Source organism: Eurytemora carolleeae, unplaced genomic scaffold (genome assembly GCF_000591075.1).
Source record: "Eurytemora carolleeae unplaced genomic scaffold, Eaff_2.0 scaffold1173, whole genome shotgun sequence".
NCBI classification, from domain to species: domain Eukaryota; kingdom Metazoa; phylum Arthropoda; class Copepoda; order Calanoida; family Temoridae; genus Eurytemora; species Eurytemora carolleeae.
In genome coordinates this window covers 76,771-95,806 of record NW_019397059.1, presented here as the reverse complement: position 1 = coordinate 95,806, position 19,036 = coordinate 76,771, and the positions used below count along the sequence as shown (strand labels likewise).

The 19,036-nt window shown below is 32.6% G+C and overlaps 1 protein-coding gene across 2 annotated transcripts in view; it reads right to left on the bottom strand.

Annotated features, from left to right (window-relative positions):
• Positions 1-650: 650 nt before the first annotated feature.
• The window catches only part of LOC111711489 (hemicentin-2), a 41,803-nt gene continuing 23,417 nt past the window's right edge, over positions 651-19,036 (bottom strand). For both annotated transcript variants that reach the window (XM_023485862.1, XM_023485863.1), the window contains exons 5-11: positions 18,486-18,589; positions 15,161-15,221; positions 14,559-14,613; positions 8,196-8,323; positions 6,821-6,922; positions 3,072-3,180; positions 651-960 (exon numbers count right to left, since the gene is read on the bottom strand). In XM_023485862.1, the coding sequence (XP_023341630.1) occupies positions 842-960; positions 3,072-3,180; positions 6,821-6,922; positions 8,196-8,323; positions 14,559-14,613; positions 15,161-15,221; positions 18,486-18,589 (678 nt within the window). In that variant the 3' untranslated portion in view covers positions 651-841. The remainder of the gene's footprint in view (positions 961-3,071; positions 3,181-6,820; positions 6,923-8,195; positions 8,324-14,558; positions 14,614-15,160; positions 15,222-18,485; positions 18,590-19,036) is intronic.

The window sequence follows — 19,036 nt, the reverse complement described above, 5'->3', positions numbered from 1 at the left end:
ACCTCTGAAATAACTTTCCTTGCATTAAAACCTTGACCTGTGCCTCACATTTAATAGCAAAATGCCAGAGGTTAACTTTTAGGATTAAAAGGTTGTCTCATACTTTTTACTGCACGTCTGAGTATACAATTAACTTGGACTGAAAACTTTTTACAGGATGATAAAATAAAAGTTTTAATATTCTTTTCATTCGTTTTTTATTCATTACTTACGTAAAACAGGTTTTTAAAAAAAAATTACAAACAATCAACAGTAGAGCTTCTAAAACGAAAAAGAAATCAAATCCATTATTTTTTTTAAACAGTAGTCGAAAACATTATTTTTTCGAAAATCAAATATTTCAAACTATATTTCATAAAGGGTACTTAAAAATAACTTACAGTCCCTTTGAATAGCTTTTTTTTTGCAAACCCCACTCCCCCCTGCCATCGGTCACCAACCTTTTTGGGGTAATGTTTTTTTCTTTATGTCTCCCATGCGCAGGAGGAACTAAAAGTACTTTATATTTAGAAATTTCTGGGATAAAAATATGAAAATATGAAAATAAAAATTCATTTTTTATTTTCTCCATGAATTATAAATACAACAAATCTTGAAAAATACAAGAATAAACATCCTAAATAATCTAGAACTAAATTGAAGTAGGGGGGGGGTGAAGAAGTAATGTAAAGAATAAACTAGAAGTAATGTAAAGAATAAACTAGAAGTAAAGGATAAACTAGAAGTAAAGGATAAACTAAAAGTAAAGAGAAGGATAGACTAGAAGTAAAGGATAAACTAGAAGTAAAGAGAAGGATAGACTAGAAGTAAAGGATAAACTAGAAGTAAAGAGAAGGATAAACTAGAAGTAAAGAGAAGGATAAACTAGAAGTAAAGGATAAACTAGAAGTAGAAATGAAGTGTAGACGACTTCAGAACTTTTGGATGAAACAGTTAAAGCAGGAACCTCATCCAAGCCTCCTAAAATAAAACAGATATAAAATGAAACATACAAAAAATTTACAGACCTTGACTATTGGATAAACTTTATAGTTTGAAATATCAAAGGTCTTTAACAGAAGGTTGCATAGATTTAGAAATGATAAAATCAGAGTTTAAAGCAAGTTATCATCGTCTTAATAAAATAAACTTTTTTGCTTTAATTCATGAAAAAAAGAAAACCAGTATATTGGCTGTCATGCACTACAGTCAAATGTTATCCCGAAATAGGACTTTACACGTAGTTTCAGGTAACTTACCATTCATATGGAGGAGCATACCCAAGTCAAAATTAGGTATCCTTTAAATCTTTTTCAATCAATTTTAAAGAACCATGAAAAAACGACAAAATTTTCCTAATTGTTTTTCAGAAAAAGGTTTAAGATTTAATAGGTACCACGGTTAATCGGGCATGCGATTTTTTGAATGAATGGTCACTTGACATTACGCGTACAGTCCCTTTAATGATTAATCCATATTTCTTCTATTAACTTTCTTATTTCCTATTCAAAATTATTTTTTTGTATAAAATTTGAGTCTATATCAAAACCTTTAGAAAACTATATTGTCTAATCCGAATCATCTGATATATGTCAGAGCAGATCAAAATCAAAAAGTTTTAAGTTAATTCAATTTGATAACTTTTTATACACCACGGTATTTAATCAAGTGATAGTGGTTATTTTGAGAGAGCAAAAGAGAATATTTCTAAAATAATGGCAGAGCGATGTTAAAAGGAATGAATGAGATATTCATGATTTATTTCTGTAAACATTTATTATATTTAATTGTGGTTTTTCTGTTAAAGAGACTGCTAATAAGAGGTCCAAATTAAACAATCGGAAAATGATGATATCTTCCACATTGATAATCAGATAAAGGTTGTCAGAGTACTACTGGGAATGAGGTATACCACTTACATTTGATCCAGACTTATATAAAAATTTGCAATCAAAGACTGGGTCAACCTGGAAGTGTTGCATAAATGCAACTAAATCTTTCCGAATCTTTTAAAAACTGAACAATTGCATTAAATGGCAACACTTTCAGGGGTCGTACACCTTTCTATACACCCTAGTATAGAGTACACAGAGTTCATTGACCTTTCTGTAAACCCTAGTAAAGATTACACAGAGTTCATTGACCTTTCTGTAAACCCTAGTAAAGAGTACACAGAGTTCATTGACCTTTCTGTACACCAAAGTAAAGATTACGCAGAGTTCATTGACCTTTCTGTAAACCCAAGTAAAGAGTACAAAGAGTTAAGTGGCCTTCCTGTAAACCCTAGTAAAGAGTTCAAAGAGTTGATTGGCCTTTCTGTAAACCCTAGTAAAGAGAACACAGAGTTCATTGATCTTTCTGTAAAAGCCAAGTAAAGAGAACACAGAGTTAATTGACCTTTCTATAAACCCAAGTAAAAAGAAAGAGTTAATTGGCCTTTCTGTAAACCTAGTAAAAGTACACAGAGTTCATTGACCTTTTTGTAAACCCAGGTAAAGAGAAAGAGTTAATTGGCCTATCTGTTAACCCCTAGTAAAGAGCTTGAAGAGTTAATTGACATTTCTGTAAACCCAAGTCAAGAGTACACAGAGTTCATCGACCTTTCTGTAAACCATAGTGTAAACCCAAATTATAGAGAGTACAAAGAGTTGATTGACCTTTCTGTAAAGGGTAAAAAGAGTTGAGCTAGAGACCTTTCTGTGAAGTACGATGAAAAAAAAGTTTCCCACTCCTTCTAATTTGAAAACGCCATAGTTTAGAATAAGAGGATGAGGTTTATATCAAATATTCATGAAGAAAAGGATTCTCTCATGGTAAATTTAGATTTTCTATTTATACGTTTACAAAATTGCAATATGCATCTTTTTGGAAACCTTAACTAGATTTTTAATTTTAAGCGTTTAATATTACAATTGGTACATAATCATAGTTACCTTCTCCTAGTACAGCTTGTACTAATTCTGGTTTCCTATCTAGTGCATGTACTGTTATATATTGTACAATGTACATAATTATAGTAAACTTCTCCTTGTACAGCTTGTACTAATTCTGGTTTCCTATCTAGTACATGTACTGTACATAATTATAATTACCTTCTCCTAGTACAGCTTGTACTAATTCTGGTTTCCTATCTAGTACATGTACCGTAATCTGTGCTTGTACGCCAACTGCAGGTTGGCAGACATAGGAGCCACTGTCTTCCTATATATTGGGAACGTTTTATTTAATTATTTGTTTTTAAAGTGATATTTAATAACAGCTTTTTACAAGAATGGATTGTATTATGGATTGCATGTAACAAAAATGGATGGAACCGATAGAGCACACATTACAAAGGATTTAAGTCTTTGCCACAAACTTTGATTTTCTAATCCCTTTATGTTTTTAATCCAATGTCGTATATCTTAGATATTTTAACTATGAATTATGTTATAATCCAAGTTTGAAATATCAAAGGGTTACACCTTCCGATCGCAGAGATATAGGGATTAGAAAATTTTAGTTTGTGGCAAAAACTCATTTCCTTTTTCTTTTAGAATATTTCGAGGCTAAAAGTTTGTGAAAACCCACCAAGTGAAAACAGAAAAATGCGCGAAATCTTACATTCATATTTTCTTAAAAACTTCAAAGAAAAAATATTTTGGAATTGAAGTATCATTTAAAAGCTAAAACTGTTAAGAAAACAAGGTGAGTTGAGTTTATAGCAAAAAGTGACATGTTGTATACTAATGAAATATATGAAAACGAAATACTATATCCAAATGAAATGTTATATAAATTAAATTGTTAAACAAGCAATATGTTTTATACAAACGATAAACTGTAGAAGCCAAGGTTAGGAAATATTGTGTGGTATACTCATAATCCCGATCGTTTGATCTCGAAATCCACTATGAGCACTTTTAATATGAGGATTTCTTAAATCTATACCTTTCCATATCTTCATTTTATATATGTTATCACTCTCCTGGTTAAAGCTTACTTTAACCCCTGACTGGGTACTATTACAATGCGAGATATCGAATGAAGATTAGATTAATCTGCAGATTAGCAAAAGATCGAGGTCAAGCATGATTCTCAATATCCACAATACAAGAGTTCTCAGCACAGGTGTTATACAAACGAGATACGATACACAATAATCGTAATGACAAGGGAATAGAGTCTTTGTCACAAACTCTGATTTTTAAAACCCTATATCTCTGTAACCCAATGTCGTAAACAATATGATATTTCAAGCTATAAACCCTGTAAGATTAAATATTCAAATTTTGAAATATCAAACTTCTAAATTATCAGGTTCCAAGGATATAGGGATATGAACACTTATGTTTGTGGCAAAGACTCAGTTCCTTATCAATTAGGAAAGCATCTAATTACGACAAAATTGTAATTAACTGTTGTTTGGCTTATTTGGAATTTTCTCTTAAAATAACAAAATATATCAAAAGTATCAAATATAAATAATTTGGTGGAACTTATGTTGTTTTTAATCTTAATATTTATATTTCCGTTTCTTATAAAGTTGACAATTTGATTACATACTCACGTGGATTCAACGGTTCTGTCAATATTTTAGAAAACTGTGAGTCTGTGACTTTCGATCACAATTTGACCCCTTTTACATAATTTTATAGCCTTTTATCTAAAATATTTTTTTGTTGAATGAAAAAATTATAACATGAACAAATTTGTAAGTCTAAAGACTGATGAGTTATAGACGAAAACACGTTTGATTTCAAATAAAAGAAACCGAATGCTTCTCTCTCTCGTTTGTTTAGGGTGTACTGTTTTACATTTATGGCATTTTTATATAAATACATTGTAAATTGTACAGATTTTGTGAGAACTTAGTGTTTGCGGATTGATTTTCAAAATTAAATAAAATTATTTTTGCTGAAATTAATATTTTTGTGCTCAAGAAGTTAAGAACTCTAGAAGCAAGTTAAAAACGTTAAAAAACGTTTACATATTTCGTATTACTATTAAAATCTGACATAGCTTTCCTGTTTTAAAACTTATTTTGTAATAATATTATATATTTATAGAAGCATACGGAGTCTAGTGATAAACTCATAGAGTATAGAAATATACAGAGTTTAGGGATATACTCATAGAGAATAGAAATAAACAGAGTTTAGGGATATCCTATCTCTATGAGTATATCCCTACTGTAGTATTCTCTTACTACTAAAAATGTGTAATAAATTGGCAAACTTAATTAGCAAACTTTGATAAGATCACACTTCAAGTTATTCTACTTGTATTAGATCTATTATCTTTGCAACCTGACAACATTGCAGATCGGGTTATTTCCAATACTCGGACCTAACCCTCATGCGTTGCTGTTATCTTTGCAACCTGGCAATATTATACTTCGGGCTATCTCTATCATGCAGAGTATACCTTTATATAATTATTTTCTCGTGCAATAATTAACACCCAAAGTAATAAACTTATTTTCTACAATGTTAATACATTTATTTACATATTCATAAATGCATACATACTATTAAATGGAGATAACTAGATGGTTTAATGATCAGCCATGGTTCCTTTACAACTTAGGTCCCTTAGTAGCTCCCTCAGTTAGTTTATCCAATCTGAAGTGTAGAACTATCATATTTGCTAATCCATCCATCATATATTTATCATCTGTATTCCAGGTATGCTGGTCAGCCCGCTCCTGTAATCTGTGGAGCAGCTTCCCAACCTGGACATAAATCCTGGAGCATACCTCATCCCTGTTAGCTTCGGGATGAAGTCTAAACTCCCAGGCCTTCCTTGCATCCCATGCATTGACGTTGGGGTCTACAAGGGGCTCTTGGGTGCTTGTGTCCTTCATAGTAGAGGACACCATACTCTCCAGCTCCTGGTTCAACTCTGCTAACTTATCCATCACCTCCTGCATGGTTCGCACCAGGACATCAGTCTCCTTCTCCATATCTTCATCTATAGCAGCTTCGTTGGTGTAAGCTGGATTCGTCTTCTTCTAAGTAGCTCGTCCAGTTAGGTTCCCTCTGTATGCTATCTGTTCGCTGTATGTAGCACAGGACCCAGAGCGGTAGTGTGCAGGAGACTTGTGTCTACTGCTACGGCTCGGGTTGTACTGATCCCTGGTATCCAGTTGTATTCAAGGGACTGTTCACTCTTATCAAGAACAATCCAAAGTACAACACTACTCTCTGTATATTTCTATTCTCTATGAGTATATCCCTAAACTCTGTATATTTCTATACTCTATGAGTATATCCTTAAACTCTGTATATTTCTTTTCTCTATGAGTATATCCCTAAACTCTGTATATTTCTATTCTCTATGAGTATATCCCTAAACTCTGTATATTTCTATACTCTATGAGTATATCCCTAAACTATGTAACTACAGAGTTTAAGGATATACTCATAGAGAATAGAAATATACAGAGTTTAGGGATATACTCATAGAGTATAGAAATATACAGAGTTTAGGGATATACTCATGGAGAATAGAAATATACAGAGTTTAGGGATATACTCATAGAGAATAGAAATATACAGAGTTCAGGGATATACTCATAGAGAATAGATACATACAGAGAGTAATGATATATTCATAGAAAATAGAAATATACAGAGAGTAATGACATACTCATAGAGTATACAAATATACCAAAGGTACCTATTTACTCATAGAGTATAGAAATATACAGAGGGAAGTGAGATACTCATAGAATAAGAAATATACAAAGAGTGATGACATATTCAATGCTCATAGATTATAGGAATATACAAAAAAAATATATACAGCGGGTAGTCATTTTTAAAACCCCATATTTATTTTCTAAATCCACCCTTGTTACCTGTGAAATATTTTGAATGTTAAGAGATGAAAAGTGTCTTCCTTTTTCATCCTTCTCCAGTACTCTTACTTGGCTAGTCTCCCCTCCGTCAAATTTTAATATCTAAACAAATAAAATTCTTTAAAAAAGACCAATTAAAACATGAAATTTTTTATAAAGTACGTAAAAACAGCTTTAACGCCCATTTAGACCCTGTTAAGGTCTAATCCGAAGAGTCGGATTAAGAAGAATTGAACCAATCTGATTGGGTTTACCTACATTAAAAAAGGTTTCAGGGCCGCAGATTCTATATATGTAGCAAAAAGCGTGTAAACATGATATTCTGTAAACTTGCAGTACATTGTACGTCATAAATGAATAAATGTTTTAAACTTAGACATAATGAGATTAACATGATTAGCTCAAATCATGCGACATACTTAAATTAAGCTATACGATATGGGTTGAGATAGATTAACTGCGTTATATCTATAACACGTACCGTAAACTTTAACTGTGCGATAAATACGTAATATGATGGTCTTAATGATGTGATATCCATAACAGCGTAGGAATTGAATTACGCCAATTCCTGTTCACCTTGTAACCTAAACTATTGAATAAAGTTAGTTGATTGAGACTCTGGTTTGATTGCAGCAAAGAACGAGTGTAGATCTTGCTACTTGTTTTAGCATTGATTCAAGCTAGTGTCTGATTGACATCAATAGCTCATGAGATTGTGCAATTTGGCATTGAATCAAATTTAGCTTGAAAGATAGCTTGAGTCCTCGTTGATTTATACAAGTTGAGAAACGGCTTGTGTACAAGCCTGAGAGTCAGCCCTATATTATTGTATGCTTGTGTCCCTGTGTGGCATTTAGAGCCGGTCCTGGTTCAATATAGAGTCTGAGCTAGAGTCCTATATTATTGGATGCTTGTGTCCCTGTTTAGAGCCGGTCCTGGTGGAGTATAGAGCCTGAGAGTCAGCCCTATATTATTGGATGCTTGTGTCCCTGTTTAGAGCCGGTCCTGGTTGAATAAAGAGTCTAAGCTTTTCGATTTTCATATTTCTAATTTCTAATTTCGCTTTTATTAATTTTTGTCCGTCAATTTGAAGTTTTTATGACTAAAAGGAACCAATTCATAATTTTGTTTGTTTGTAAATTTTAAAATAAACCTTGAGTTGTTTAACTCTTTGCTGAAACTGCGCAAAAATATATCGCAACGAAAGTAAAAATTTTTATTCTCTTTTTCAAAAATTGCGGAAAAGTTTTGCGAATGGTAACCCTAATTTCGATATCAGCCTATAATTCTTTTTTCGCGAACACTCCCTTTAAGGAAAATCAGACTTTGCTTTTAAAATCCCAGCATTTGGAGAAATAAAATGTTTCCGAACCTTGTTTTCTTTCTTCCAGAGTATAAAAGCTGGAGTGAGTTGTCCCGATGTTACTCTGCAAACTAGTTCTAAAACTGAACCCTGATCCAGGTATAGATCCGACCCTTGCAGAATCTCAGCCATTGAATCTAAATAAAGATAAATATTATAAACATTGATCTTAAATAAATTTGAATCTAGGTTTAGATTTGAACCTTGATCTAGGTATAAATCTGAACCTTGATCTAGGTATAGATCTGAATCATTCTCCAGGTATAGATCTGAACCCTGATCAAGGTATAGATCTGAACCCTAATCAAGGTATAGATCTGAACCCTGATCAAGGTAAAGATTTGAACCCTGATCCGGGCATTGATCTTAACTCTTATCCAAGTATAGATATGAACCCTAATCAAGGCATGGATTTGAACCCTGATTCAGTTATAGATCTGAACCCTGGCCAGGTATAGATCTGAACCCAGGAATATAAGATACATGAATAGATCTAGTTGAACCTATATCCATGTATAGATTCGTTGAGGATAATGCAGCTTTCTCAAATTAGTCATGAACAACTAAAAAATCAGGTGAATATGAGTAAATTAGTATTATTAGAATCCTTATTCCTAATCAATAATGGATGATCAAAATTACTAAAAAATCAATACGTGCACAATCCTTTCAATACGCTTGAAGGGACAGTAGACGAAATTTCAAGTATCCCTTTAGTAAAAGAATCTGAATGGCATGACAGCTGTACCTTTGAAACCGTTATCTGAGCAAGAATAAAGAAGACATCTTCATTTTTCTATCTTTTCTTTTCTCTTTTACAGAGAATAAATCGAAAATATTCAATTTTAAGATAGAATCCAATGAGAACTCCATTGTATTTTACAGAAAAAAAGATTTAAAGGGTAGAGATATGAATTAGACATGCCACTCTATGAATAAAAGGTTACTTAAAATAATTTCTACACCCCATGCTTGTATGCCGGTCCATTAGCGCCTGATCAAATCAGGGATGAGTCATGTGTTTGTTGTCTATTTTGAACCAATAGAAATAGTATGGCTGTAACATATATCTTTCTATCTATCTCATTATCCAAATCGAGATATAAATCCTTCAACCTGCGCTATCAGTGAATGGAAATATTTAATTCTACTGAAACTATGGCGCCCTTTCAATGAAAGAAAACAATGTTTAGTTTTAGTTGATTTCACAAAAGTTTGTAATATTTTTTTCTAACTTGTAACTTTGTACTGCAGTGTACTGTCTCTGGGCGGTAATGTAAACACAAGACGGATGCACCAGCCTTACATAGGATCCATCTTTTACATAAAAAATCATTGAAATATTTTGGTCATAGAAAACTATTATGTGAATTGTCAAAATTATCAAAATTTAATGCTTTTAACCTCCTCGGATACCAAACGAACACTGATGCATCTGTTCTTGTTTACGAATTCCGTCCAGAGAGAACTGGTTTCAATATGTACGCAGAGTATACGCAACTGCAATTAACTTTCCTTGCATTATAATCTTGGTCATAACTAAACCTCAATATTTAGATGAAATTATAATTAAGCTTAAAACTTTTAAATAAAATGATTTTGTTAAGATTAAATCTAATCGATTCAATCTAGAACAATTAATGTATTTACAATTGTTTTGATTAGAACAAGTAAAACTGGTCAAAAATGCATTTTTTATAAGAATGCATATGTAGTTCTAAATATTACTGTAAATGCAATGCATGCATAGATGCAAGTCTTTATAAAACAAAAGATTTAGTATTTCTAAAGATACAACTATACTTACGGTGGACTACAGTCAATTTAATTTCATTTCATATATTTATTCAACTACAAAGCATAAGATATTAAAAAAAGCAATCACAATTTACTATGCAGTTTGGACCCGCCTAACCAGGGTTGGTTGTTTTGAGTGGTTGGCCCTAAGTTAATTAACGATACTGAATATAGTTGGTTACACATATCAAGATATATTTTTGAATAGGTAATGAGTTGATTGGAAGGAAGGAGATTGTCAGGTGATCTGTGGCAGGGTGAGATCAGAGGGATTTTTATGTAGAGATGAATTTAAAATACAGGGTGTTAATGATGGTAGTTACAGAAACATAAATAAAGTTTCAGTTATTTTAGTTTTTTTATATAAAATTTATTCACACGATATACAGCTAGTTTTTCCGCATTTAAACATCTCATAATTCTCAAGATAAATATTGATTACTCTTTGTTTAAATATTTTTGCAGATTTAGTTTCTTTAAGATCAATTTCAATTTCATTCCAAAATTTAGGAAACACTGCGGACGGAAAGCTTTGTAATTTTTTGTTTAAAACCCGTTCTAATTTATATGATTTTGTTCTATTTGGTTCAGTTAGACTTAAACATATTTTGGAAGGAAGAGGGAAGGTTATCATTAAAGTATCCATGCATAAATGTCAGAACACAAAGTTTTTATGTATCATCAAGATTAAGAACTTTCAGTAAAATAATGGATTTGAATGTGCCTTGAAAGTACTATTATTAACCGCTCTGATTGCCTTTTTTTGCAAAGATCTAATTTTTTGCAGTTTAGAGTTTTTAACCCATACCCCCCCCCCCCCCCCCCCCCCAAGTAACAATTCCATATTCAATATGAGGCCTTACAAGAGAGTTATAAAGTAGACGAATATTTAATGGTAAGATATTCTTAATTTGAATTCGAACCGGCCCGTCCCCTTCTGTCGGGCACCAAGTACCGGCCCAACACTATCCAGAATTTTTACAGTACCCGGCCAATCATAAACCTATGTGCCCCACCCCAACTAGCTTAGTTTTTAGTGTACTTCCACTACTACCGATGATACAGTTTACTCTGTCTGTCTACCGCTGAAATGCACATTTTTCTCTGATTGAATTCAAATAAAAAATATATAGTGAGATAGTGAATATATGTGCGTACAATCGCTATTGGTTCTTAAAATAGACATTAATTGCGTCACTGAATCTTTCGTAATATCACCCGGTGTTAAAAATAGCTACGATCGACAAAGAAGTTGTTTAGAAATGCAAAATAATTACTCGCTTACATACAACTTTATTTTTCTGATAATTATCTTTACAATCTAGTGTTGTAGACCTTTAATATAAAAATTTGAATTCTCCTTGATTAACAATAAAAAAATTGATATCACAAAGCTATTTTTAAAATTTTCATACACTTAATCACTAGGCGCGATTCTTTACCGACGACCTCAAACATTTTAGACCTGTCAAACTAAAGGTTAAAATTAGGAAAAGTCCCAAACTTGTAAACCTTGATTTGAAATGAAAGAAAAAGCTCACAGTTGCAGGAAACCGTAAAATTTTTAAAAGACGTAAAGAATTCCGTGCAGTCGTCGTTGAAGTCTCGTCCTAAGCAACGCACCATCCAAAAATATTTGTTTACATTTTTGAAAGACTTTTTATCTTTAAGAGAATCTTTGAATAAAACTATGTTTGAGTTTCTCAAATCTGAAATCTCACAATCAAACATCCGTGACACTTGGTTTGAATATGAATAAGGCTGAGACTTGAGAGATTATTCTATGTGTAGGACCGGGGAATATTTAAAAGAAAATCCCCTCACCCTTTATTTTATTCCCCCCCCCCCCTAAATCGATGACGTTTTCTGTGTCATTGCTTAATGCACACCAAACATAAAACAAAGGAGTTGAGATCTTGCTATATTATGATTTGTACTATGTACAGGGTGTCCCAATAAACATGGGAATTCAGTGACGAATTCGATATCGTCTTTTTAAATAATTCTTTGATTTAGTATAGTGATACCTACTGAGAAAGCTGTAATCTGTAAGAGTTTCGTCTGCTATGTTCACATTTTGTTTATTTATGTGTTGACTGCATACGGTTGTACTTAGTAAAACAAGAAAATTGCAGTATACAAACAGAGTAAACTTGTCCGTCTACACTCTTCATCTTTCAGAGACATTATTAACACATCTTTAAATTCTTTTACCCTTTTCATAAAATAAACTCTAGCAGACATAATCATATTATGGCTTTTGAAATTAGGTATTACAATGCTAATTTATAACAAAGACGTTATCGAATTCTCATGTATTTTGAAACACCCTGTAGTATGTACCATGGGAGAGAAGGAGGTGGAGTTTTATCATTTATCAGTGTAGAAGGGTTTAGAGGGAGTGTGGTACGGACGGTGCACTGATAAATTAAATCCTATCTTTCAGTTCGAAATATCGAAAAAGTTAAAGATTTCTATCACTGGGATCAAATTTTACTTGTAGTAAATAGTCAGAGTATTACTTTGATAGAATTAATTTCAAGTGACCCAGCACCCTTCAACCCTTGTCTGCTGACATGAGTTATCTATCCAGCACCCTTCAACCCTTGTCTGCTGACATGAGTTATCTATCCAGCACCCTTCAACCCTTGTCTGCTGACATGAGTTATCTATCCAGCACCCTTCAACCCTTGTCTGCTGACATGAGTTATCTATCCTGTTCTCTTTGAAAATTAATTATTTTAGAATTAACACTTTTCAAGGTGGCACAGCGATATCTTTAACATTTAACCCTAGTGAATCCCCACGAAAGGTGATCAGAGGCCGAATTTGAGCCACGGCTTAAATTGAAGACACGGCTCAAATATGGTTTGTTCCACTAAAAATTGTATTCAATGTTTCAAGATTTAAGCCTGCGCTAAATTCAAACCGGTTTAGGCGTATTTTAGACGCGGCTTAAATTTATTAAATTCCGACTCTGAAGTATGATCCTATTTTGGACCCTTTTGAAAAATTTAAATAGATTTTATTATATGTATTATTTTTTCCTTTAATGTCCTAAAAATAACTTTCGAATAGAAATGTTTGATGTTTTGTGCTTATTGTGAACAAATACATTGTAAACCTAAAATTTGTATTATATCACGCCTAAATAAAGTAAATTTGTATCATATTACGCCTTATCATAAAGTAAATTTGTATCATATCACGCCTTATTATAAAGTAAATTTGTATCATATCACGCCTAAATAAAGTAAATTGCGACAAAGATTGAAATCCATTAAGTTTACAATGATAACTTCTCTTATTGAACAGGTAATGTTTTTAACTTCTATAAATTAACATAATAAATATGATTAAATATTGGAAGCTTTTATGGAAAAATCAATGAAAATTTTGCTAAATGTTTTATTGAAAGCTTAAGACCATGCTGTACATTTGTGGACACAGCCCTGGTAATTCTTCAAGATAAATATTTAGATATGTCAATTTAGATAATTAGTTTCCAAACTTTATTCAATTTATTCTGTTCTTTCCCCGTTTTCATTTCTTAGAGAAATTTGCATATCTGACGCTATATATCATATATATTTAATGCTTCTACATTAGGGCCCATAAAACTGTAAACTAAGAAGACGGCTTTTAAGCTCAAATTATGATTTTAAAATAGTTTAATAATCATTAAACAAAGCAATTTTGCAGTGTATATACAGGATTAATTACACTAAATAAGTTGGTTTTCAACCTACTGGGCATTTATTTTATACAGGGTTGTTCACAAAGGATGAGACTTCACGGAATTTATTTAGTCCCTTTTCTTGCATTCAGGGTTCCTTGTCGTCCAAAACTGGTTTATTTCTTTGGCTAATCATTTAGTAAACCATCAAAATACTCAATTGTATGCAGAACAAAAATCAAGCTTAAAATCGTCACTCTTTTAGAGTCTTGTGTCGTCTTTACAGTCTCATCCTTTGCGGGTAACCCTGCATCATCAAATACAAATAAAACATGGCCTAAAAGTCGTTTTCCTTTTCCACGTTTTTATAGGTCCCATGTATTGTTGATTAATTCATATCATTTTTAAATCTGATGTCAATAAATATATTTAATGCTACTGCAGTGCACGGGCGGCCGCCGGGCCCACAACTCTGTGAATTAAGAAGACGACAGTCAGACTCAAAATTTGAATAACTTGATCAATTTTATATCAAGCAAACCTATTTCTTTTATATCATCAAATACAAATAAAACAGCTAAAATGTCGTCTTCCTCTTCCACGTTTTTTTGAGGTCATTTTTAAACTTGACGTCATTATACTTATACGAAGACGACCGTTAGACTCAAATTGTGAATTTGTTATTTGGTTAACTAAGCACATATTTGGCCTTCGGTTTTAACTCACTTATACTTTTTTGTTGCCCTATACATGAATTTATTATTGATTGTGAATTTAGTCTATATTTTGAAGGTTTCGTATTTCGTATCCAAAGGATCCTTAAATATCCCTGAATACAGACGCCTGTTTATTGGTCGTGTACTCCAGTAGTGCACAATGGAACCCATGCTGTTCCTTACCTATAACTGTGAGTGTGACCACTTTTGATAGAGAAGTATGTTGTGGGCCGGAAACCTAAACATTTAAATTTATTTTAACCCTTTTGAAATGTTATTAATAATGATGCTTAAAACATAGAAAAGAGTTGTAAGGGAGCGGTCGCAAAAAAACTAAAGGGGGTATAGAAATGATTGTGAAATGATTGGAACTACTTTTATTTGAATACAAATAATCTTGTTATTCTCAAAAACCGAAGAGAAAATGAAACGAACATAATTAAAAAGTAAAAACAAAAAATCAAGATACAAGAAAGAATAATAAGAATAGATTAAAAAAACATGAAGTTTAATAAAAAGAAAAGAAAAAGAGATATAAGACGAGAAAATTAGAATGAGAGATATTAGATGAGATAAATAATAAGAAGAGATATAAGATGAGAAAAATAAGAAGAAGAGATATAATACCAATAGATTGAAGATGAGAGAAATAATAAGAAGAGAAAAGATGGGCGTAAAGATCAATGCGTCAACTAGAAATATTGAAATGTAGCCAATCATAAAATGGAATTCCTGCTCAGTTCGCTACGAGGGTCGGATGAAAAATATATGATGCTCTATGCCACCTGACATTGATATCTTCCTTCATCTTCTGGAACTGTATTTCGTACCATTAAAACAAACTCCCTAGGGACATACAATAAGTTAATAATAATTCATAAATAAATTGTTTACTACTTATTTATCATTAAATTCAAGAAAGTTAGTGCAAGGACAGATTAACCCTTTCCGTCCGTGGGGGGGGGGGGGGGGGGGGGGGGAGGGGAGGACTCAAAATCTATAAGTACTTGTTTCAGCAATCATTATTTACGGAGACAGCAAGCGTAATTTCAATGGACCCTCTCCATGCAAAGAAGGCAATGACCGATTTATAACGATACTCTTGAAACCTTTATCTGATAACAAATGAGGAAGATATTGTCGTTTTCCTGACTTGAAAAATGTTTAATTCTGTTAATTTTTTCATTGCTTCATAGAAACAAGAAATGCTCAAGTCACTTTCGCAGAGAGACCGATAGTGAAAATAATTTTCTCAAAGAATCAAAACATCGATATCTAATTAATATTCATGCTCAACAAAGGTTTTAAGGGTACCGTAGTAAATCGGGCATTGTCCGCAGGTTCGATTCAAAACACTACTCAATAAACTGAGCCACAATTTGAAAAATATCGTCGCTGTTCTTTCTTAATACTCTATCTAGCGATCTCCTTTATTGTAATATTTCTAGAGAAAAATTGAAAATCAATGACTTTCAGTGAGGAAAACATAAAAGCCTTCCTCATTATCATATCTTCAAGGACGTATATTAAGGGTACCGTTGTGAATCTGAATCATTTTAAAGATGGCAGACCACTTGAAATTGCGTTCACAGTCCCTTGAAGGGTTTGTGGAGTGTACAAAGTGTATAATTCTGAAGAATACCAATTTCTCACAACATAGATTCTCTTCAAACACCAGGCAAAGAACCAAACCGTCGTTGAAAGCACTTACTATAGCACCAGCCGGTCTAGTGTACCAGTGGACCCAGCACATGTTATGCACAAAATATAGAATAAAGCTGTATTGCTTTAAATAACTTAAATCCCAATAACTGCGGTAATGATTGTATTGGATCTAATCAAAATAAAATATAAACTCTAGTATAAAACCTCTATAAAATCAGACCCCATATTCAATACCCCGCCGCTCTATTGTCCCAATTGGTGTGACAATTTTTGTATTATATAGGTAGGGGGGGGGGGGAGATCTTTCTTAGATATACAATAAGCCAAGGGCGATCCATGACTCTTGTTGTTTATATTTTTCATTTTTCTAAAAGCTTTTTAAATATGGGTCGATTTTAATAACCATGGGACAATATGGATTTTTTTTCAAAAATTACCAACACGCAGTAAAAATTGTTCAATTAAATTTACAAAAAGAACACTATGAATTTTTTTTAAATGGGCGCAATCACTTTTAAAAATCAAAAATCATTTAGGAATGTCGATTTTTCAATTTTTTCGAAACATGTCGATATTGGTTTTCAATGTTGCGCCTCTAACGACTGAATATTGCCCAGTTGTTGGTTTATTGAAATTGTTAAAAAAAAGTTGCTCTAGGGCAAAAAAAACTATTATTTTTGGATGAATCGGGCAAATTTCCTCTAAAAATTCCGTTTTTTGTCTGTTTTTTCAACAGATTTTTACGATTTTAAAATTTTGAAACCAGTGTTTGAAGACGTTTTTTTGGTATCATATGTTCTGAAAAAAAAATTTGGCTTGCATTAGTGTTTTATTATTTACACAAACGTGTAAAAGTAAGAAAAATTTTTGTTTACATTTTTTTTGGCTTTTTTATTATAGAATCTTTTAAGACACGTGCTGAAAGGATATGAACAATTTTGATCAAAAAAATGCCAAATTGTCCCACCCTTCATTTTTAGACACAAATAAAAAGTTTATTCATGAGTTTTTGCTAAATAATAACACTTTTCAGAACTGTTGATTTAATAGAATTATTTAACAATCAATGTAAAACCTTATCTTTACAACAGTAGCCCCTTTATTAAAGGGAATGTTCGCGAAATTTAAATTGCACCCTTTAAACTATTTATTTTCAGCTCTGGTTCTCTGCGAAAGTGGTTTGCACATTTCTTGCTTTTAAGAAACAATGAAGAAACTCAGAATTTTTTTTTGGCTAGATTAAGGATGCAAAGGCATCGTCATCTTTGCATGGAGGACCACTTTAAATTACGCTTACAGTCCCTTTAATGCAACTAAATTCTGATTGTTCCCCGTTTAGAGGTTTATAGTTTGCCATAAACCTAATTTATAACTTAGATAGGCTCAGTGCTATTACCAGTTAGGAATATTTCGATACTTTTACGTGACAAACTAAACTGATTACTTGCCTCACACTCTAATTTTCTAAATCATTTTTATTTTTATATTTATGTGGAGTATTGTCAACCTTGAAAGCTTGATCTCGATATATTCAATTTAGGGCCTTTTAAAATTGAGGATAAATGATTGATCACTTAAATAAAGATCACCACCATCTCGGGAGATCAAAGCTAGAGGAATGAAATCTATGCGTAGGTCTGCGTAATATGGAGATCAATGCTTGATCTTCTTGGTCTGTTCGATCTGATGGTATACTTTAAATCTTTGATATGTCAAATTTTAACTTTTTAGCAGCATTTATTTATTTTGAAATATCAAAGATTGATAATCACTAGTTCCAAAGATAGAAGGGTTAGAATATTAGAGTTTGAGGCAAGTGTTCAATTTTTTTTTACTTATTGATAATATGTATTCGCCTTCGTTTGACAATAAAAATGTGGCAGGGTTTAATTTTTTCTTTTTTAACTAAACCGTTTTGAAATTTGTGGATTTGATGTAAGCCTGATTTAGTATATACAAGACATGTTTTGCCCATAGGTTATCGGATATCAACAACTGCAAAGCATTACACAATTTGTTTTTAATCTTTGTGAAGAAACAATCTCAAGGAATAATAACTGTCTTAAAATTTTTTTTTAGAAAGTGAATATTTTTTGCAAATTATCTTTTTTCCATCTCATAATCTGAGTTCTTTTCCCTTATGTCCATTTGACAGCCCAAATTTTTATTTTGAATATTTTCAATAAATGTGGAACTAACATCTACTTTTTTACTCTACAGAGGTTTGGTCCATCACCATCACTGAATTTTAAATGCAAAGCATATGGTACTATGAATATGTATTCAGGACCCGGCTAACCAGAAACGGTTGTTTTATACTTTCACTTAACATTGCGATTTTTAGTGAAAATATGTATTCAGGACCCGGATTCGGCAATTGTTACTTTGCTAAATGTTTAAAGATCAGTGCAATGAATCGATTATTATTTATTAAATATATCCTACCTCCAATCAGAGACGATAGCCTTGAACCTGGTATTGAGAGTGTTGGTCACGTTGTTCAGAGACATCAGTTGAGGTATTGGCTCCCGGAGCCGGAGCCAAGATACCTAAATACAATCTTATAGTTTACATAAGCTGACATATTGGCTCCCGAAGCCGGAGCCAAGATACCTAAATACAAGCTTATAGTTAGGAGGCGTTCATTCCCTTTAAACAGACATAAACTGACATATTGGCTCCCGGAGCCGGAGCCAAGATACCTAAATACAAGCTTATAGTTTGTAGGCGTTCATTCCCTTTAAACAGACATAAGCTGACATATTGGCTTCCGAAGCCGGAGCCAAGATACCTAAATACAAGCTTATAGTTAGGAGGCGTTCACTCCTTTTAAACAGACATAAGCTGACATATTGGCTCCCGAAGCCGGAGCCAAGATACCTAAATACAAGCTTATAGTTAGGAGGCGTTCACTCCCTTTAAACAGACATAAGCTGACATATTGGCTCCCGGAGCCGGAGCCAAGATACCTAAATACAAGCTTATAGTTAGGAGGC